Source organism: Mytilus californianus, unplaced genomic scaffold (genome assembly GCF_021869535.1).
Source record: "Mytilus californianus isolate M0D057914Y unplaced genomic scaffold, xbMytCali1.0.p SCAF_6, whole genome shotgun sequence".
NCBI classification, from domain to species: domain Eukaryota; kingdom Metazoa; phylum Mollusca; class Bivalvia; order Mytilida; family Mytilidae; genus Mytilus; species Mytilus californianus.
The window spans coordinates 74,799,783-74,821,729 of NW_026262712.1; the positions used below are offsets into that span (position 1 = coordinate 74,799,783).

General features: G+C 32.0%; 1 protein-coding gene across 2 annotated transcripts in view; it reads right to left on the reverse strand.

Moving 5' to 3' along the window:
• Window positions 1–6,092, reverse strand: part of LOC127705146 (uncharacterized) — a 39,866-nt gene extending 33,774 nt beyond the window's left edge. The window contains exons 1-2 of one of the 2 annotated variants that reach the window (XM_052209396.1): window positions 6,040–6,092; window positions 5,251–5,311 (exon numbers count right to left, since the gene is read on the reverse strand). In XM_052209396.1, coding sequence (XP_052065356.1) covers window positions 5,251–5,299 — 49 coding nt within the window. In that variant the 5' untranslated portion in view covers window positions 5,300–5,311; window positions 6,040–6,092. Of the gene's footprint in view, window positions 1–5,250; window positions 5,312–5,732; window positions 5,867–6,039 lie in introns of those variants that run through there. The other variant, XM_052209397.1, reaches the window with a different exon arrangement.
• Between the last annotated feature and the right edge of the window lie 15,855 nt (window positions 6,093–21,947).

Genomic DNA, 21,947 nt, shown 5'->3' on the forward strand with positions numbered 1-21,947 from the left:
AATGGGGGTCAAGAATAGATTGTATCCGTCTTATTAAAAGTTAATTACGCAAACTGGCCTAAAATTGAGAAAATGATGTGGCACACATATTAGAAGTTATCTCAAGAATAAATATACCATAACTTTAAAAAGACAGAAGAATATTTGCCTTTTTTAGCTTTCACCTTCTCTGAATTTTTCTCCTTAAAGTCACCATGTTTTGTCAGTTACTGTAACTGGTTTGTGAGTACATAAATAAGAGTAATATAAATGGTCCTCCCTTTGAAGACTTATGCAAAATCCGTATGATTTTAAAATGTATACAGAATAATATGCAAGTTACATAACTTCTTAATTGTTACATTCAATCAGATTGGCATTAATTATTGGTGCATTCGTCATATTTTCGTAAACTCTACTTTCGTTTTTAAAAGCGTCAGTTATTTCTTCATATTCCGTACTATCCTTCACATCGACAGAAGCGTATTCATGCACATCCATTTTACTATGTACGAAACCATGATACGGATGTAAATAATCTTCTTCATTGGTGTTTTGAGATCTGTTAGAAAGTGAAGAAGACGACTGACTAGTATTTGTTTTGCTCAAATGGCTTAGTTTGTCATCGGAAGCTGCATTCTGCAAGTCTTGTAGAATTTCAGACAACAAATGTAGATTTCTTGATTCTTCGTGTACATCTTCTTCATTATTAGATACTTCCTCCATTTCGATTTGTACTGGTGAATGTCTAACATTGTCTGTCTGTGGCACTGGGAAATTCGTTTGTTTATATTTCATCCGGATAAAAGCATGACCAAAGAGTGAAACTATTAACAAAACTAAAACTAGTATCACTACGATCACGGGATAATTAAGGATCTTGTCCTTTGTCAAAACACCTGTAAAATAATAGTTGATTGGATTCATTTAGTCGGAACAATACATACAATACATATAACTGTTCTTTTGAAATGAAAGAATAACAACATCTCGAAAATAATGTTTTAATATTATTAATTGGAGTTTGTAGTTTCGTTGATGATGTATCTATTCGTTTGTTTGTTTTCAAACTGTCGCAAAAAATATATAAATATGATACATAAAGAAATCATATACAGAAAAATATGATGATGATGATGATGATGATGAATGGCTGTTAAACGTTTAATGGCAAAACTGCATATTAAGGAGGAGAACATATTTTTAAAATGCAATATGAATATTAAACTTGCTTTGTACTAGACTAACAACTAAGGTTTCAACTCCCTAAGGCAACAGTGACCTTAAATATATTTGGCTATTATTCTTAGGTCCATTTCGGTCATATAGCTCTTCAACTGTTTCGGTTCTTTGGCTTTCAAATATTCGGATTTGCGCTTTCCTGATGAAGGTAAATCAAGAAAAGCGCTTCGGACGCGCGTTATTTATAAAGTGTTGTTTTCATTTTTTTTCACAAGGTAACAGTCCACAAGAAGACATTCCATCCTACCCGTACACATAATTCTGATTCCAACCCGAACAGTCATTGCTCTTACTTATTAATGCCGCGTGCTTAGCGGAGAATCAGCAAATACCAATTTGAAGTGTTTGGTTTGACACGGACGGGATTCGAACCTAACGCCTACCAACATCGAGATGTGCATGCTACCACGAGACCATAAACTTAAAGATATGAATAAAAATATAATAGCTAGAAACTTTTATGAACTATTAGTGTGTAAAATGAATCTAGACATCAATTTCATTTTGGTAGTCTTTAAAACATCTTGAATTTAGAGTGCTTAATACTGTGCCTAAACATTTTACCTTTAACAGCATCTTTTGAGCACTGTGGCATAACAGTTGTAATTGGTTCACTGCTTTTTTTTTTGCGATGATGCGGTCTATTGAATTAATGAGTCAAAATGCAGAAAACGAAGTATTTTAATTTTAAGTTATACATCAATATTTTCACTGGAAGTAACATATAAAACATTGGGACATAGACAAAAAAATGTTATAACATTAACGGTACCAATTTTACTGGTTAATTGTTGCGTCATATAGCAAAAATTACTTGAAGTTAGTGACTACATATATTTGTACTGGATAATAATGATGGATGGCTGCTTAACGTCCAGCGGCAAATTGAAAGCATACTCAGGACGAGAACATGACAATGTAATATGAAATTTATCCCTGCTTTGTACTAGACAGACACGCTGACCCGGATTTTTTAAACGTGCTAGTTCACAAGGTAACAGTCCGCAGGAAGGCATGTCACCTTTCCCGGACACATTATTCTGACTCCGAGCTAACCAGTCTTTGCTCTTACTCCTTAATGCCGCGTGCTTAGCGGAGAAGCAGTAAATACCAATTTTAAAGTCTTTGGTTTGACCCGGTCGGAGTTCGAACCCACGACCTCTCGCACTCGGGGCAAACACGCTACCACGAAACCACCGAGGCGGTCTATTTGTACTGGAAGCTCATGTAGCATCCCTTTCAGTTTAATATAAAAAAGGTTATAGTCCGATTTAAATGGAAGGGTTGCAGTATTTTGATAATAATGTTTCAATTTTATTTATTAAAGTATGCAGTTCCGTTGACTATGTACCTATTATTTTGTTTGTTATAGAACTGATGTTAATTCATATTAATGAACTCCATACGTTTTGGTAGGTTAAACTTATTATTATAAGTATTGATAACAAAAAATACCAAAAATGGAACCGTGGAGGAATCGTTTTAAGAAATATAACATTAGTTTCCAATAACTCAAATATTTACTGCACTATGTAAAAGTAAACTTCTAGACACTGATTACAATATGGTCGTGAATAAAGGGCGATAAATAATGCGCCTTAACTTTAAAGTACACATTTTACCTTTAACAAAATCTCCTGAGCACTGTGGGATAACAGTTGTAGTTGGTGCACTGCCGTTATTTGTGATGCCACAGACTATTGAATTGAAAAAACAAATAAAATGTAGAAACAAAGCAGTAAAGGTTTGAATAATATATCAATTGTTTCACTGGTAGTCAAATTTAAAACATATATATATGGACACAGACAGAATAATGTAAAGTATTTTACTTTTTTGTATTTGCACCTTACTACCGTAAACTTTTGTGATATTGTGTAAAGGTATTAGAAAATCCTTTTAGGAAATTCTATGCTTTTGTTGTGTCATATCGCAAACATTAACATTACTTGAAGTTTAATGCCCAACGATAGAGAATACAAATTTGTGTACTAGTAGCTCACAGATTAGTCAACTATCATCCCTTCTTGTTTAATACAAAACAGTTTTTTTTATCATACATGGTGAGTTAATTCATATCCCATGATAACAAAGTTGGAACCTTAGTATTTACATACGTGCACCTAAACGATCAATAAGAATGCGCAAATGAAATAATTAAAACCAGGCAGCCAAACATTCATTTCACAAGTACTTGAACATTTCAATATCAATCGTAGTATGATATTATATACTCTCCCTTTGCTCATCACCGAAACTTTCAATCATTTATTGAAAATTGTCATTTACTTAAATTACATTTGTCAAGTTTGTTTTTTGATTCTCGGTGACGCTTCCCTTGTTCCAACTAATAGTTTAAGAAGAAGAGAAAAGATAGACAACAACATGACTAAGACATTTATAGAAAAACAATAAAACATTGTTGATAGCTATCTGGCCAGTTTTATCTAGATTTAACCTTTTATTATGAGATGAAACAACCATGAAATCCAATTCGTGTCGTGCCAGCATTGGTAGGTTCCAGTATCAGCCTTAGTTAAGTTATATATTGTCAAATTAAATTCTCCTTTTTCCTCATCAACATTGACTGCAATGTTGGATGACAAATGGTTATCTTTTCCTTTGAGTCCTTGATACAACATTATTATAGGATTCTTTGACATATTTCTCCTGAACCAACTAACAGTTTTATTAGATCCAGCTGGGGGGCATGATAATGAAACGTCTTCTCCAACACAAACGTGAATTGATGAATTGTTCTTTGCAGACATACATGCTGAAATTAAATGTTAATATTACACTTAAACAATAGCACGATTCCAAAAAAGACTATGCTAAAATCATTGAAAGAAGAAACAGATAAGTGATTATTATAAAAATAATTTAAGTATTTATATGAGTAACGAAAAGACACGTTTGGTCTATTACTAGTACTACTGAAAACAGTATACATTACGCTATGTCCTTAATTCAAAGTTGTTATATGATTCAAAGACACATTTCTCTTGAATCAACTAACAGTTTTAGTATGGCCAGCTGGGGACATGATAATGTAACGTCTTCTCAAACACATGTGCTTAAAGGTGACCTGTATTTGGAAAAGAAAATTGATGAAATGAAATGTAAATGTTAATGTTATTACTTAAAGATAACACAACTCTATAAAATCTTGAACGTTTTATCAGCTGGAGGACATACAAAACAGGTTTTAAAATTTATGATAACAGCAGCAAACGACAACTACTGAACTACAGGCTTTATCACAACAAATCTAAGGCTCGATATTTGACTTGATCTTTTAGAAGACTTAGGTATAAGCATTTGTTGTTTTTTCGACACACCATCATAATCTAGTAAATAAGACTTACTGATTTGGAGTCCGAAGTCTTTGTCAAGGTAGAGTGACATGTCTTTGACAGATTGTTACTCAGATAGCTGAAGTGCTGTGATCCAATAATTTTGCCCAGTACAATGTTGAGTATATTGATATGACATAAAATGTTGTCATGAATATTGTTGTAATATTTTCAAATGGTAGAGAGGCATTTATCAAGTAAACATATAAACGGATTTTGATAAGAAAAAGACTTGCTATCTAATTTTTAGTATTTTGTGTTATTTTCAAAATATATATATATTCTTCCTTTTTTGCCAATTAATTGAAATTAATGTCATTCAAGTCAGTAACTGCAAATCTTTTAATTGTGATGAAAATATCTGTTATAATGATATATTTTTAAAGGTAATTCTAAATTCCCATCATTTATACATACATGACCAATAAACTAAAGTAGAGTATATATTACGACATAACAAGTTCACTGTATAAATGACGTAGAAGTTAGCAATATTTTCCCTTTATTTCATTCGAAAGCTTTAACACTATTCTCTTTTAACAAAAGTTGACAAACAACTAACTATTTTTTTTTTCGTACTGAACATATATATCAAATTATATATAAACTATTAGTGAGATAATATATGTAATATTTTATTGGAGTAAGATATGAGTTTGAATCTTGCACATACCTGTGAATACACTCATGATTACAGCTATTTGTAGACATCTGAATTCCATTTCATTCCGCCTCTGCAAGCATAATTTTTTTTGTTGCTTAAAGGTCATTTTTAGACAAGAAATATATTAGGAACAATGCAGTTTAATAAAATATTAGTTATTGTCAAGAACAACGATTACTTGTCATCCTAAATATGACTTTACGAGCGTTGAGATCTTAGACAAACAATTTTAGATTTTGTCCTATCAAATACAGATCTCAGTTTACTTAATCGCGATCTTGATCAACAATTCGACGTCTAAATAAATTTTATATATGTCTCGGATGAAAATAAATGCAGTATGTTCCTATGAGCCATACGTATCTCATCACCAGATGATGTGACATCTTCAAATTTTAATTATCTGCAGATGGATTTCTGCATTAGAAATAATCGTAACTCACAACCGAAAATCGTACCTGAATTCTTATTACTAGAATATAAACAATCACCTCGGTTTTGTGGTAAGGTTCGTGTTGTTCAGTCTTTAGTTTTTATGAAGTGTTTTATAGACCGTTGTTTGTCTTTTCGTCGTTTTTCGTTTTTTTTTTGCTTTGATTTTGTTGGTCTTATTCGACCAATGAGTCGTGATTTTCCCGAAACCGACATTCGAACATGATAGCTAATTAAAAATGTGCACTTATTTCAATCATGGAAAATAAATATTTCAATGTTTAAAATATTTCTTTAACTGTACAAATAGAACATTTATATTGACTAAACAAAAGCATACGTGTACAAAAACCCATCATAGCTTACCTCGTTTTAGAACTAGATAACCGTATAGCTATAATGGTCATACATTAAATTGAATGTTTGTATATTTCTAAATATACTCATGACCTTTTATTAAAATTAACAGAATAATTAAGGAAATTTAAAAAAAATATATTTAAATCAATTCTTTTCCACAAAACTGTCGAACTTGAATGTTTAAAGTATAGTAGACAAGTTTGATACTTATATTTATCTCGATACACAACACTTTTTGAAATATTTAGAAGCTTTCATCTTCAGCTTGTTTCTTAAGAAATCTTTCTGTAATATCTTAGGTATCCTTTAATAATTTATATTTTAAAGCATATAGAAAGTATAATTCCTAGTCAGATTCAAAGTATATACTACCTAACTGTCAATACATGGCCTTGAAGGTTAAAAACGATAAATACACAAAAAAGCTTCCAAGAGACAAAAAAAAATACAGAAATTGACAAAAAATTAGATTTTGCACACTTTTTCGAAAAACATTTATGTTTCCAATTCCCGTCAACGTTCTTGTTAAGCCCGTCCATTTTTTTTTCAGATTGTCCTTTCAGCAGTTTGATTCGAGTGCTGCTAGGGAGTTTTATTTAGACGAAACGTAATTTTGTGTTATAAAACATCAACCTTGAATCCTTTAGGATCTTTGATCGAAATAACTTTTAAGAGGGTACAACAACTTAGGAACTCATGAATAATACCAACTATTGTTGAAGGCCATTGTTTCTAACTTCTACGTCATTTGGTCTCTGGCGAAGAGTTGTCACTACCTTGTCTCATTGGCAATCATACAACATCTTCTAATTTCATATTACCGAAAAACTGTTAGGGACATTTGTGAAAAAAGTCTTATCTACTTTATTCTAAAAAAAAATCATGTTTTTGTCCAAACCTTTCACGTTTATTGAAGTTTTATGATCAGATAATTTACATTTACCCACGGAATGTGAAATGGTTGTGTCTGACGGTTTCGCAAAAAGCTTTAATCAATCCGATACTGCATGATGAAAATGTACCACATATAATTGTGCATATAGGATAATAAATACGCGGCAGGCTTACAGACGACGCAGCTAATAAAGCAATATACTTTTTACAACCGTGAGTGAACTTTCGTCTTCTTTAATGAACTCTATGTCTTTTCTTTCGAAACTAGCTTTCTTTTTTGATCCATTGTTAAGCACCAGAAGTCTTTTAAGTCACGATGTCAATCAGCATATGAGGTAATCTTTATTATACAGAAGTGAAATAATCTTTTCACATGTAGACAATTTTTGTTGAATGCTTGTGAAACCATCCGTTTTAGTTAAAAAAACAAGTTTATTCGTTTCGTTTATTGAACATGTTTGTTATCATGCTGTGTACCTTTCTTATTCGATTTCGCCATTCGTATATGACATACTTCAAAAGTTAGCATAATTTATAGTTAATAGATATTTTCTCACTGATTAAGAATTCAATGTTATCAATCTAAAATTCAAATGAACTTGGAATCAGGGAACCACATATACAGTTTAGTCTGATTCATATCTTTACTTATAGCTAAAAATACCCGAATTGTCAATGTCTAAATGTAAGTCAAGATATGAGGCAGACTTTTCTGTATCTGTTGAATCCTTTATTTCATGTTCAGTGCTAAAGATGCGTTCAACATAGTCACCAACCATTGACTTATTTAGTGAGAGGACATCATCTTTATAGCGGAACGTGAAGTTAAAAATAATGCCAGATTCTTTCATTCCTGTATAAATTTTGCCTCATGTGATAAAGTAACAAGTCAGCAAGAAGAGGAGCACAGTATCTACTTACAATTTGCTTGTATCTACGTTGGCCATTTTATTTATGAAACAAAGCAGGACGAATTCTTTCAATTAGTCTTTAAAATCTAGCATTTCGGCTCAACCAGTGTCTCTTCTAAAATCGTACTTTTTCGAAAGAGAGCATTAGATAAAATTAAACTTTGTTCTCAGTAGTTGGACTGACACTCAAAAGGGGGTACCCCAAAGATCTATTCTTGATCCCCTTCTTTTCAACATTTTTTAAATGATATATTAAGGGATCATTCTTCAATTATGCAAATGATAGTACCCTTTCCTTATGTAGCCTCAGGAAAGCATCTCACGACTGAATATCCCCAAACGATTAGGCACCTTTTTGAACAAACTGAGTTAATGAACCATTTTTCGTTCATTCATCTTGAGTAATTTCAACTTTTGCCCTTAGGCATGGCATATCTGTACAGAGAAAAATTCCCCCAAATCGGGAAAAGTGCCGTTTTGTATTGAAGATTTTCTAACTCCTATGAGAATTTACTAGAAAAAGCAAAGATGCCTTCTCTGTAAGTCAGAAGAATAAGAACAATGGCAGTTGAAACTTTAAAAATGATTAAAAACTGAGCACCTGTATGTTTACAAGACTTAATAAAGGTAAAGCAATCGAATTATTAATTCAGATATAACAATATATGAACATTCCATATGTAATCCTACTACTTACGGTAAGAAAAAAATTCAAGTTTGCTTTCATTTTATTTCTCTGCCCTTATATTACATTACTTTTATAGATATGTGAGCATGTATAATTTGATTTGCCATACTTGTGATGTGCTTTCTCCTTTTTTAGTTTGCTTGCATGATTATATTTTTTATGCTTCTGTATATGTTTGTATATATTCCGTTAAAAGCTCTCTAGAGCTTATTGTTTATAGTTGATAACTATACCGAATCTAAATAAAGCATTCGTATTCGTATTCGTATGTACTCTAAGAGATCTTTGAATTCTTTTAGTATCCACATCTGATAACACATTAATATTGGGACTTTCTTTCGTTCTTTTAATGTTTCTTGATTGAAATCTCACGCTAAGCTTACTCAAGATTGAACTTTCTTTTTCTTTTGCTCTTATAACATCTATCGGTAAATTCGTTAAATTTTTCTCTTCTCTCGTTAACCATTTTTTTTTTCATTTTATTTTTCGTAAAAATAATTCAAAATGTATTTTATCTTTTTACTAATAAATTACTCAAAACCTTGTCATTTAATTGGGCACTTTTTATAAGCTTTCGACTGCATATCATTATTTATCAAAATGTCCTCGTCTCCATTATTTCCTGTTAAAAATTAAACAATCGGCAATTACATCCTGAAAACTGAAGTTTATTCAGTTCATGTACATCCTGAATAATGTATTTTTACTAATATCTATTTAAATTTCATTTCCGTATCAAAATGAACCCATCGAACATCCGACAGGTCTAATGAATCATATTTTTGGATGTGTGAATATTCCTTTTAAATCAAATTACTATTTTAACTTCAATTATAAAAATCAACACTAAGTACACAAAGAGCAAAAAGTAATATCCTACATGTTGTATTGCAATACGAAATGTTATCGAAAATAAAGAAAATAATGATGATGGATGGTTGTTTAATGTCAAGTGGCAAATTAAATGCATATTCAGTACAAGCATATCTTTAAAGGGAGCTACCATTTTGATTTTTATGGTGTGGGGGGAGGGGGGTGGGGGGGTGCTAGGATGAACTAATAAAAAAGGCAGGACCGAATAGATTGAAAAATAAAAAGGCAGGACAGAGATTACAACTAAAAAAATCCCCCCCCCCCCTTTCCCCATAAAAATCAAATGGTAGCTCCCTTAATGTGAAGTACTAGTAAATATGAACCCTGATTTGACATAGACAGACACACTGAGCCGGATTTTTAACATGCTAGGTCATAATGTATGCACGAACATATGTCGGCCTACCCGAACACTTTTTTTACTCCGAGCAGACCAGTCTGCTCTTACTCCTTTATGCCGCTTGCTTTCTGGAGAAGCAACAAATACCACGATGCTAAGCCATTAGTTTCAATCGATATACATGCCATCTTGAAATAAAAGCTTAACAACAGTTAGTTCTAATTGGTTGCTTATTGGTGTGGATTAGATTCTATCGGCTTGAATCAGTTATGACATTTAGAACACGTCAGGAAGAGGAGAAGAAATAAAATACGGATTGCCTGATAGTGTGGGTATTCGAGACCCGATCGATGTATATTTGACTATATGATCACACATGGTTGGATATTCGCTGTTAGTCAAAATTGACTACATCTATTATAACGCATTTCCTTTGCTTTATAAAGGACGACTCTTATAATCTGTATAACACTATAATTTTTTTTCACATTATTTCCTATGTATGATGTAAATGGTGTTAATATCATAAGTCATTGCATATATTTTACGAAAATGATAGCTCTGTTCATTGATGCGTTTACTCGATGATTACCAATGTGTAATTATTAGACATTTATTCGTTAAAAGTACTTTGTTAAATATCACATCATACAATTTAGAACGTATAGGTCTAAAACGGCAATTAAAAACACAGTATGACAAAACAACCAACACAAGTAAAGAACGTCAACATTGTAGATGTGTGTAACTCGCGGAACCCTCGGAACATGTAAATTTAAAGCTTCTGATGAAGTTGAGCGTATACAATTACTTGTACCTGACAGACATAATTTAATTCATTTGTCAGAATTAACGGTATATCATGTCAGTCTAATCAATATAACTACCTTCGTCTCATAAATAATTTGTTACTTGAACTAGTTTATGCTACATTATCCTTTCACATTTCCTTATTCGTGAACCGCAAAACGAATCCAATTCCCTATTAGATTTCATTTTGTATCATGATATTACTAATAATAATGAAACTAAAACCCAAATGAAAGTATCAGAAAATTAAAAAAAAATAATTAGTAAGCACACTGTAATTCTGATAAAAAATATAAAAACTGTTTTTTTTATCTAATACCCCTTCCCCCTCCCCCCCCCCCCCCCCCCCAAAAAAAAAAAAAAACAAAACATAAAATAACAACAACACCAAAACAAAAGCTGACGTCAATTTATGATACTGCAAAGTAATATATACATTTTAGGAAAGGTAAAACAAATTGTTCGGTCTTTGTTTTGACTCCACCGGGAATCGAACCCATGACTTCCTGCATGCACTTGAAGAGAGTATGCTACCATGAAACCACAGAGGCGTTTAAGAGAGAAAATACCAACGGGGCAATAGAAAATTACAAGTTCAATAAAAATAGACAACACCATGGTCAAAAACAAAAATGACGAAAAGACAAACAACAATAACAAAACAGTACACAGAAAACTAAAGATTGAGCAACACGAACCCCTAAAAAAACAGAGGTAAACTCAGGTGCTCCGGAAGGGTAAGCAGTCCCTGCTCAACATTTGCCACCCGTCTTGTTGTTCATGCGAGTACAAGTCAAGTTATAACTCGCATTCGGTAACTTCACAATCAAGGAGAAAAGAAGGAGATTGTGATTATGAAAAGTGAAAATATCCTCGGTCATATATGACACAGATATTCCACCACCGGGTCAGACACATGTTAACGAGCTCTATAAGTAACATTACTGTCAAAAGTAGGATGTGATATGAGAATTCAAATATCAATTATGAAAGTGATAACAACTGATTTGAATGCCACATTTGTCGTATTCCACAGAAGTCGAAGTCGACATAGAAAATAATAGCAATGTATAAAAAAAATGGTTTAGGGTTAAATAATTCAGAAAAGATTTTAAAATTTATCAGTGTGCCTTGCAGTTCAGTCCAATAAAAATTCAGATAATATAAATTTTAGCAAACATGCGGGGAGAAAAATAAAACGAGAGGATGCAAAGATAAGGAGGTTTAATACAGGGCAATGGAATAACAGAACATTTTAAAATTTCAATCTCATTATAAATTATAAATCATTGTATTCCTGTTCTGTAAAATGGCGACGGCTGTAAATATAAATCATTTTCAACATTTTAGTTCCAATAAATAGACTAACGTGGTTTCGTATTTAATATGTCAAATTTTTGTTAATACAAAACGTACTGCCTTTGTTCTCTCTAATGAATAGCCTAGAGTTCAGATCTAAGTCATTTGATAACAGCATGTCTGTTTAAAATCTCTTCATTAAATCTTATGCATGTTCTTCCACTGTTGGAAAGCAGATACAAATTTGCTTCCCTTTTTTGTAATTAAAAAATGTTTCCTACAAAATTCTAACCAACTAACTGTTAATGGAATAGCTGTGAACATCAATTTTAAAATTGAGAATGGAAATGGGGAATGTGTCAAAGAGACAGCAACCCGACCAAAGAGCAGAAAACAGCCGAAGGCCACCAATGGGTCTTCAATACAGCGAGAAAATCCCGCACCCGGAGGCGTGCTCCAGCTGGCCCCTATACAAAAATATGTACTAGTTCAGTAATAATGGACGTCATACTAAACTCCGAAATATATATAAAAGAAAAACTAAAATTAAAAATCATACAAGACTAACAAAGGCTAGAGGCTCCTGACTTGGGACTGGCGCAAAATGCGGCGGGGTTAAACATGTTTTTGAGATCTCAAACCTCCCCCTATACCCCTAGCCAATGTAGAAAATGTAGAACACAGCAATACGCACAGTAAAACTCAGTTTAAAAGAAACCCGAGTCCGATGTCAGAATAGGTAACAAAAGCAACTAAACAAAATGACAATGATACATAAATTAACAAAGGACTACTAGTAGTTACTGACATGCCAGCTCCAGACCTCAATTTAACTGATTGAATGATTATGTCTTCATCATGTGAATATCAAGCACAATCCCTCCCGTTCAGGGTTTAGTATCATACCATCATAAAATATATGAGAAGAACATAACCCGTATCATGCCAACAACTGGTTTTAGAATAAATGTGTTTATTTCCGATGCAAAGACCCTATAAGTGAATCAATATTAAAGCCAAAATATGTCATCTTTAATGACCCGACAACAGTATCGTAACTATATCTCTTCTTAATAAGTCTGTTTAAAGGTTTTGTTAGCTTTAGAGGTGAATGCCGACATTTTTGTGCTTTGTAAAGAATATTACCATAAAAGATTGGATGTGAAATACCTGAACGTATAAGATGTCTGCATGTTGATTTGTATTTAAGAATGATGTCCTTGTACCGATGATAAAATTTAGTAAATGTTTTGACTAGTTTGTGATATCGAAAACCCTGGTGTAATAATTTTTCCGTAATACATATACACCATCTAAAAATGGATAATTAACAATAGGAAATGAAAAATCATCTCTTTTATCATAAATTTTAGTATTAAGCTTTCCGTTAATGATATAGATATCAAGATCCTGGAAAGGGCAGTGTTCATTGTTAGTATTAGCTTTATTTAAAGTTAGTTCAACAGGATAAATCTCTTTAGTGTACATACTGAAGTCGTCATTATTGTACTAGTTCAGTAATAATGGACGTCATACTAAACTCCGAAATATATATAAAAAAAAAACTAAAATTAAAAATCATACAAGACTAACAAAGGCCAGAGGCTCCTGACTTGGGACTGGCGCAAAAATGCGGCGGGGTTAAACATGTTTTTTGAGATCTCAAACCTCCCCCTATACCCCTAGCCAATGTAGAAAAAACAAACACACAGTAATACGCACAGTAAAACTCAGTTTAAAAGAAGCCCGAGTCCGATGTCAGAATAGGTAACAAAAGAAACTAAACAAAATGACAATGATACATAAATTAACAAAGGACTACTAGTAGTTACTGACATGCCAGCTCCAGACCTCAGTTAAACTGATTGAAAGATTATGTCTTCATCATGTGAATATCAAGCACAATCCCTCCCGTTAGTGGTTTAGTATCATACCATCATAAAATATATGAGAAGAACATAACCCGTATCATGTCAACAACTGGTTTTAAAAAAAATGTGTTTATTTCCGATGCAAAGACACTATAAGTGAATCAATATTAAAGCCAAAATATGTCATCTTTAATGACCCGACAACAGTATCGTAACTATATCTCTTCTTAATAAGTCTGTTTAAAGGTTTTGTTAGCTTTAGAGGTGAATGCCGACATTTTTGTGCTTTGTAAAGAATATTACCATAAAAAATTGGATGTGAAATACCTGAACGTATAAGATGTCTGCATGTTGATTTATATTTAAGAATGATGTCCTTGTACCGATGATAAAATTTAGTAAATGTTTTGACTAGTTTGTGATATCGAAAACCCTGGTGTAATAATTTTTCCGTAATACATATACACCATCTAAAAATGGATAATTAACAATAGGAAATGAAAAATCATCTCTTTTATCATAAATTTTGGTATTAAGCTTCCTGTTGATGATATAGATGTCAAGATCCAGGAAAGGGCAGTGTTCGTTGTTAGTATTAGCTTTATTTAAAGTTAGTTCAACAGGATAAATCTCTTCCAAATATCTAAAAGTATTATTACATTTTTTTGAATAGAACAAATCCGGGAAAGGCGAAGAGCTATACAAGAACAGTAAGTTTTCTTCCAATTACTATAAAGATAAAAAGTCAATAGTGAATACACGTCTGTTATTCGTTATATATCGAGAAAATAGGTTAAATAATGTGCACTTGCTGTCGGTATATAGCTGTACGCTTTCTTTAATACAGTATAATTCGTTTTTGTTATCTACCGTGCTTTTTCTGTACTGATTTTTTATTGTGTTCTCTTTGTACGTTTTGTTAATCAACTGATCGATTTGGCTGGGGGAGGGGGGTTGGGTGGGGGTGTGGGGGGGGGGGGGGGGGGGGGATATTTGAACCCTGCAATATATGCATGTGCTACGAAACAAAAGATTAAGACATCAATAGTTTACCTATAAGATTCAACAAAAGAGATGTATCTATACAGTATGTCATACAATAAATCATAGAGCCTAAAATGTTTGGGAATAGACAATAAAAGATCTGCCATAAACCTCCCCCCCCCCCCACACACACACACACACATAAACCAAAATGAGGAAGAACAAACAAAAACAGAACACTTGTCTGTCGGCTTTCTTTGTTAATATTATTTGTTTAACAGTTTCGTTTTGTTACATGAACGGCTACGGTGTAATGGAAAGTGCATTGTCTAGACAAAATATGGTTTAGTTATTGTCCTTTTATTATCAGCCAAATTAATCCCAAATAAACTAGTCTTCAATAAATTATATTTTCCACATACATGTATAACTATGATAACACCATCATTTGTTTTCCTTGACAATGTGATGCTGTAGTTTTGTTAAAAAGACATTAAAACCCTTAAACATGGAAACTATTCATTTGATATCCCAAAACCTGAACGACATAGACACACATTTTGTTTTCAAAATTTCACTGTATTTGTTATTTTCTTTTTTTGTTTGTAATAAAATATTATGACAAAAATACGTGGTACACAATCATGTAAAATCATGTCAACAATTTCTCTTATCATAATCCGTCTCTGGAAGAGCCATTAACCACGTTTCAGGGCACAAATTGAAAAAAAAGACACAATATTAGTTTTACTATGTAAACACCGTGGAAAGTGAATAAACAGTGCGGAACCGCGAATAAACAGTTCGCGGAACCGTGAATAAACAATGGTTTCGACGGTGTATCTTATTCCATTACACGTGTTAAGATGGGGAACTTTTTATTCTAGGCATTTCAACTCTGCATGCAGAATAGCATAACGTTAGATATAAATGGATATGTGAACCAAAGTTTCTAATAATCGGAAACACAGGTAAAGGCTTATTTCAAAATAAATAGAAAATAATTATGTAATTGCATGCAAGTAAATTGAAGAAATACCTTAAAGTCCATATAATTGATTGCTTTTAAGGTGACATAACATTTATTTTTAACATGCATTTTCTTCGATCAATTTCAATAAACAATTATAAAACAGAATGGAAAATAATTACATCAAATAAAGGATGCAAACGTTCATTTTTTAACAGTACTTAAGATTGTATTTTAAGAAAAACACGTGCATAATGAAATTGAGAATGGAAATGGGGAATGTGTCAAAGAGACAACAACCCGACCGAAGAGCAGAAAACAGCCGAAGGCAACCAATGGGTCTTCAACACAGCGAGAAAATCCCGCACCCGGAGGCGGGCTTCAGCTGGCCCCTAAACAAAAGTGTGTACTAGTTCAGTGAAAATGGACGTCATACTAAACTCCAAAACATATAAATGAACTAAAATTAAAAAACATACAAGACTAACAAAGGCCAGAGGCTCCTGACTTGGGACAGGCGCAAAAATGCGACGGGGTGAAACACTTGATTCTCCGGGACGTTTTACAATGCAAATTGCATTAACAATTAAGTAGTTTCATCCTTACAAATTGGATGTCCTAAATTTCTTATAACACAATAATTTCCAGCAGTACAAAAACTGCCATCCAAAGGTTTGGCATCAACCTTTACCAAACAGTTAAAACATAATGATATGATATTTATCACATTCGCAGGTAGATATTTCCAAAGGTAGTAATACTATGTAATTAGAATTGATTCAAACAATTAACCTCTTGACAAAGGTATTACTCTAAAAAGTCATTTACTTGTTCAGTTATCAGTCCAGTCACGAAAATAATATCAAAGCGGAGTAAAGATGATTTCTCTTTTCTTTCCATGTCAGACTTAATTTTTCATAAATATTGTTCGATTTTTCCTTGATTAATATTTCCGTTATGTGTGATGCCGTTGTTTCAGCAGGTGCTTTATACCTGTTCATTTGTAATTAATTCGTTACAACTTTTATATTTAATCATGTATCTTTCATTGCCGTGAAGTTCTGTATCTTAGAAAGTATTATTTGAAACATTTGTGATTGAAATATTTATAGTTCAGAAGAAACAATGGAACATTTTGGTTAAGAACGTTCTGATTAAAGTTCTTTTGAATAACTGGACAAAGAAGTTAAAGTTAAATTATATATAAGGAATATAGTGGCACGATAATTGTTATCGCTATTAGGTTGAAACCAACAGCGCCAGAAAAAAAACGACCCCAGTAAATTCAACAGAAATATTCATCGGTACAGTTGGATGGAAATAATGTTTAAAATTTGAATGAGAATTGAGAAGAAAATGAGCAGTGAAAATGGAATGACGCCTGCCTTAGTGACCATTATATCAATGCCATTCATTGTACTGATGTTAGCCTTCTGTTTTGCCTGTCGGACGTCCTACAGGACAGAGTCCAGACCTATACAGGATATAGTAGAATCACTTAGAACCATCAAAATTCAGAAGTTTAATGATCAGCAGCAGAATGACTAAAAATAAGGATTATATTTCGTACATTTCTTTATTGTCTGTTTTTATTTTGTTTCTCATGTTGTGTCATTTGATTTTGGATGTTGAAAAACACAGAACAGAATTTATATAGAATTTTATAGGTAAGATTTCGCTCTAGATTTAAATCATAGAAGAAAATACTGTTTTCAAATTTAGAAACAATGAGTCTTAAAGGAGATATATTTGTTCGTTTAACGTAGGATTATATGGCAGACTTTGTATTTGTGCCTTTTTTTTTTAATTTTTAACTAAAAATCATTCATCATTTAGTTTGGTAAAAAATCTATCTCGGCATTGTAACCAATCAGTGTAACCAAATTAATGTATTTTGCCTCCCAAATAGTACTAAAAATAAGAATTTTCGTAATTTTATAAATCGCCATTTCTGCAAAAATCGAAAAAGATTTCATTTTAATTTTTGAATGGACGAAATTGAACAATATTATGTTAGAAATACTAATAGCATATGACCACAATCATGTTTCAGTCCTTTGAGAGAAAAAAGAAGTCCGATAATGGGATGTTCATACATTATTCTTTGTAAGTCAAGTTTGGATGAGAAGGCAGTTTAGATGATTTTAATTGGTCTTGAAGATCAGCGTATGTCCAAGTTTCATAACAATCCATGAAGGTTTACAAATTCATCATGTCAAAAAAAATCAATCCCAGACTGTCTGTTAATGTTAACTGTAAAAAACTAACTTCATCTATCAGAAAAAATACTGAAATGAAAAACAATTATTTTCAAAAGTTTGTCTCAGATATTATCTCTTAATCATAAGAAAAAGCTTCTGACAAAGTTTCATAAAATTGTATGAAGGTTTGACAAAGTAATTGATGTGTAACAAACTTTGACCCCAGGCTGCATCTACTTGTCAACTGTAAAAAATCTAAGTCCATTTATCAGTAAAATACGGAAAAATGAAAATAGATATTTTCTAAACTTTGCTATACTGCACTTTGGATACTGCATTAAGGTTTGACAAAGTTATTGACGTCTAAAAAAAACTTTAAACACAGACTGAACATTAATGTTGACGCCGACGCCGACGACGAAATCTAGGATCGCGTTGTCTCGCTTTTGCGACATAAATGTCGCAGGCTCGACAAAAATTCAGGTTTTACTAATTGTCGCCTGCAGATATTTTAAAAGAAATTAAACGCCCAAGATGGGGTTTTAGATCAGAGCCGTTGTTTATTATTTATCCTCGATGCTGGTAATAATAACAATCTACAGCTGGTATGAGTTCTAATCGCTCTTCAGAAAAGACAGAATAATGTGTCATAGCACTGGTTGAAAATGTTGTATCGTTGATGTCAAAATATACAGATGTAAAAAAAAAATTTTACAATGCAGGGGTCAGCTTTCTGTGTCAACATACATTTTGAAGAAAAATAATTTTAAAAAAACACAGGCATAACTTCTTTTCTTTCTTCTTAGAAAGTCCTTAGATATGAAGTTCATAATTCCCATGATGTAAAAAAAAATCTGAATAAAAGTATATAATATATATTGTCACGCAATAACCCATCAGCCTTTTAAACAAATGTTCCCGACTTGCAAAAAATATTTTTTTAATTGTTTTATCTTCATATAAGCACTGTTTGCACTTAAACATATTTTATTGAAAAAAACCGTAAGTACATTTATTTATATTTTTTTTTTGCACTTACATTATAGATTTCTCTTTCTTATAGCTGAATACATAAGTGATTAAAGATTTATTTGTAGAAACTGAGAAAATTAATTAAACTTTGAAAGGTTCAATGGTTTTTAACCTTTTATCACTTAGAATACAATGTAAATTAATCACATTAGATAAAACTATATTTAATATTGTGATAAGTATGGTAGCAGCTAATTACGTCTCTGTTATCGTGATAATTCAATGGAACTACAAGAGATTTTTTCACAACCATGGCGTTTTAACTTGTCGTCTGTATGAAATGAAACACTAGTTTTAGTTTGAAAAACCTTAACAAGATGTTTAAGTAATATTCAATATGTTAGTTTGCATATTCCCCTATTGCATGTTCAAATATTTCGCTTGCAGACAATAAAGATTGTTAAAATTAGTTTATTTTTCGCCTATTCTGAGGCTGTTAAAATGACGGAATAGATCAAGATTGTATAGCCAGAAATTCATTTTAAGTAAAGTTCACAATAAAACGACATTTATACATTTCTGGTAACAAGAAAGAAGATACAAATTATACCGGCGTTTTGCATTTGCGCAAGTTTTTCCTTTGCACAAAAATATTTTATCATATGCACTAATAAAAATATTTCAATTGCACCAATTAAAAAACAGGTAATCAAAGTCATGTAAATTAGTTATGGTTGATATAGCTTAAAAATACAACAAAATTAAATGAAGAATAGCAAATTGAAGACCGAGAACACAAGTTTGAAAAGCAAAATGCATGAAATATTTAAAAACGAAAATAAAAATAAAAAACCTAGTCCTAAACGACCACAATGTCAAAATTTCTCATAAGATGTGGCAAGATTAGTTTTAGTTATAATGTAAAATAATGTTAAAATGACACCATTAAAATTACGGCAGTTCAGAAGCATTAGTCAATGACCGTATAAGCAAAGAAACGCGCTCAAATTTCATAGACATATTAAATAACTTCAGCATCAAACAACAAAGCAGAAATGTGCAACAAAATTCAACAGATGAATTACATTGTAGAGAAATTTCTTAGAAATAAGAAAGAAATTAAAAAATTCAAATGTTTATATATACATCCTTGGCTTTAAATTATATGGTTTGAGCATTTCTGATGAAGGACGCATCAAATCTATAGGATGTTATTTTTATATTTGAACATGTTCCAAACAGAAAGATGAAATCAAAATTCTTATGGGAAATGAGTTGTCGCACCAACTATTTGACATTTGCATTAGTTAATATAGTATTATTAAGTGTTGTCTTATTGTACCAGTGCTTTTGTCTTTAATACCGATATTATACAGTAAAGAGTATTTTTAGAACTGGGTTTTGTATAGTATTCTATGTACCTTGTTTGTAATTTAACTGATTGAGATCACAGGAGTACTTCAAAAACAATCTTACATCACCACATATTTATGTACAGTACATGTCCAAAGTCAAGATCTCCTAAAGTGGTTGTTTTCTTTATATCTTTGTAATTTTCTAAATTCGGGATTTTAAGAATTTGGTATTCTGTCTGACTTCGGTAAATTGTTTCTTTTTGTATCCATAACTTGACTATATTCGTGTGATTAATAGAGAATATCATATGTTTTTCTTTCAAAATCACATTCGTATCAACCTAAGACACCAATATATCCCAAAAGCTCTCCCAGAGGCGGATTTAGGGGGGGGCAGGGGGCCCGGCCCCCCCTTTTTTGGGAAAAATTTGGTTGATTATATAGGGAATCACTGAAGCATGACTGGAGCGGGCCCCCTCTTAGCTCAGTCAGTGGGCCCCCACTTATAAAAATTTCTGGATCTGCCACTGTCTCCTGGGGGATTATATTGGTTGAGGGTTGATACATTGTGTGATATTGAAAAAGCCATATACATGTATCATATGCCTGAAGTAAATGTTTTTTCACGTGACATGACGTAATACAGATTAAGGGTGTAAAAATCCTTTGCAACATTGACTGGTATCGATATGATCACGGATGACTGAAACAGCATGATTGCCATTGATTGTATTACATAATGAACAAAAAAAAAATGAATTCAAATGTAGAGAAAAAAAAACAAGTCAAGTTAAAAAAAAAATTTTAACTTTCAGCTGAAAACGTTTTAGAAAATTCTCCACCTAACATAACACTGTAACTAAGATTGAGCATCACGAACCGCAATAAAACCGGTGTTGAACTCATGCATTTTGTACTTTGATTAAACAAATGAATAGTATCCCTAGCCATGAAGATATGTAACACAAACATTACGAAATCCCACGATGTCTCTGCTAATCTTTTTAGAGTGGTGACATCAATTCTATTATTTAGATTCTTTGGTCCTTCCTTCACAGAGGAAATATAAATTCATTTGTATTTTATTATATCTTAATAATTGTTTTATACCTCATAAAATAAAAAATCTGCCTTACTTAATCATTGACGTCGTAATGTCATGTGTAAAGGTCTTTAATTGATTTTACGTGCTGTGGTATTCATATTGTCATGGCAATTGTTTTAATATTTCATTTAAACTTTGATTTTTTTAATTTCAATTCTAAAGCTTAAAGCGTGTTTTTTTTCAGAGAAGAATCTGTATGTTTACTGGTAATAAGGATATATTAAATTTCATAAACATATAAACATTGAGTAATGTGAGGGAAATATAATACAATGAAATATATATCTCTGGTAATGTATATAATAGTACTTATCATTTCGGTATTAAACAGTTCGAACATATTTCTTCTTTTTCATCTATTAAATACACGTGCTTGGGTTTAATAATAAAATTCAAAAGACAATAAATAACACACAGCCGAGAGGGAGGGTGATAGAGCTTTGCCTCGGTTAACAATGTTTTTTTCTCGGGGTAATAATTATGACATAAATTACTTTAATTTTTCTGTTTTCTCTTTGGCTAAAATCATAGGAAATCCTCTTTGATAAAACATTATATTCACCGCGGCAAAAATTACGAGAGGTTAATATAAGATTTGGAACAGCGTCCGTGTACCTAAATATAGATATCTCAAGGCAACG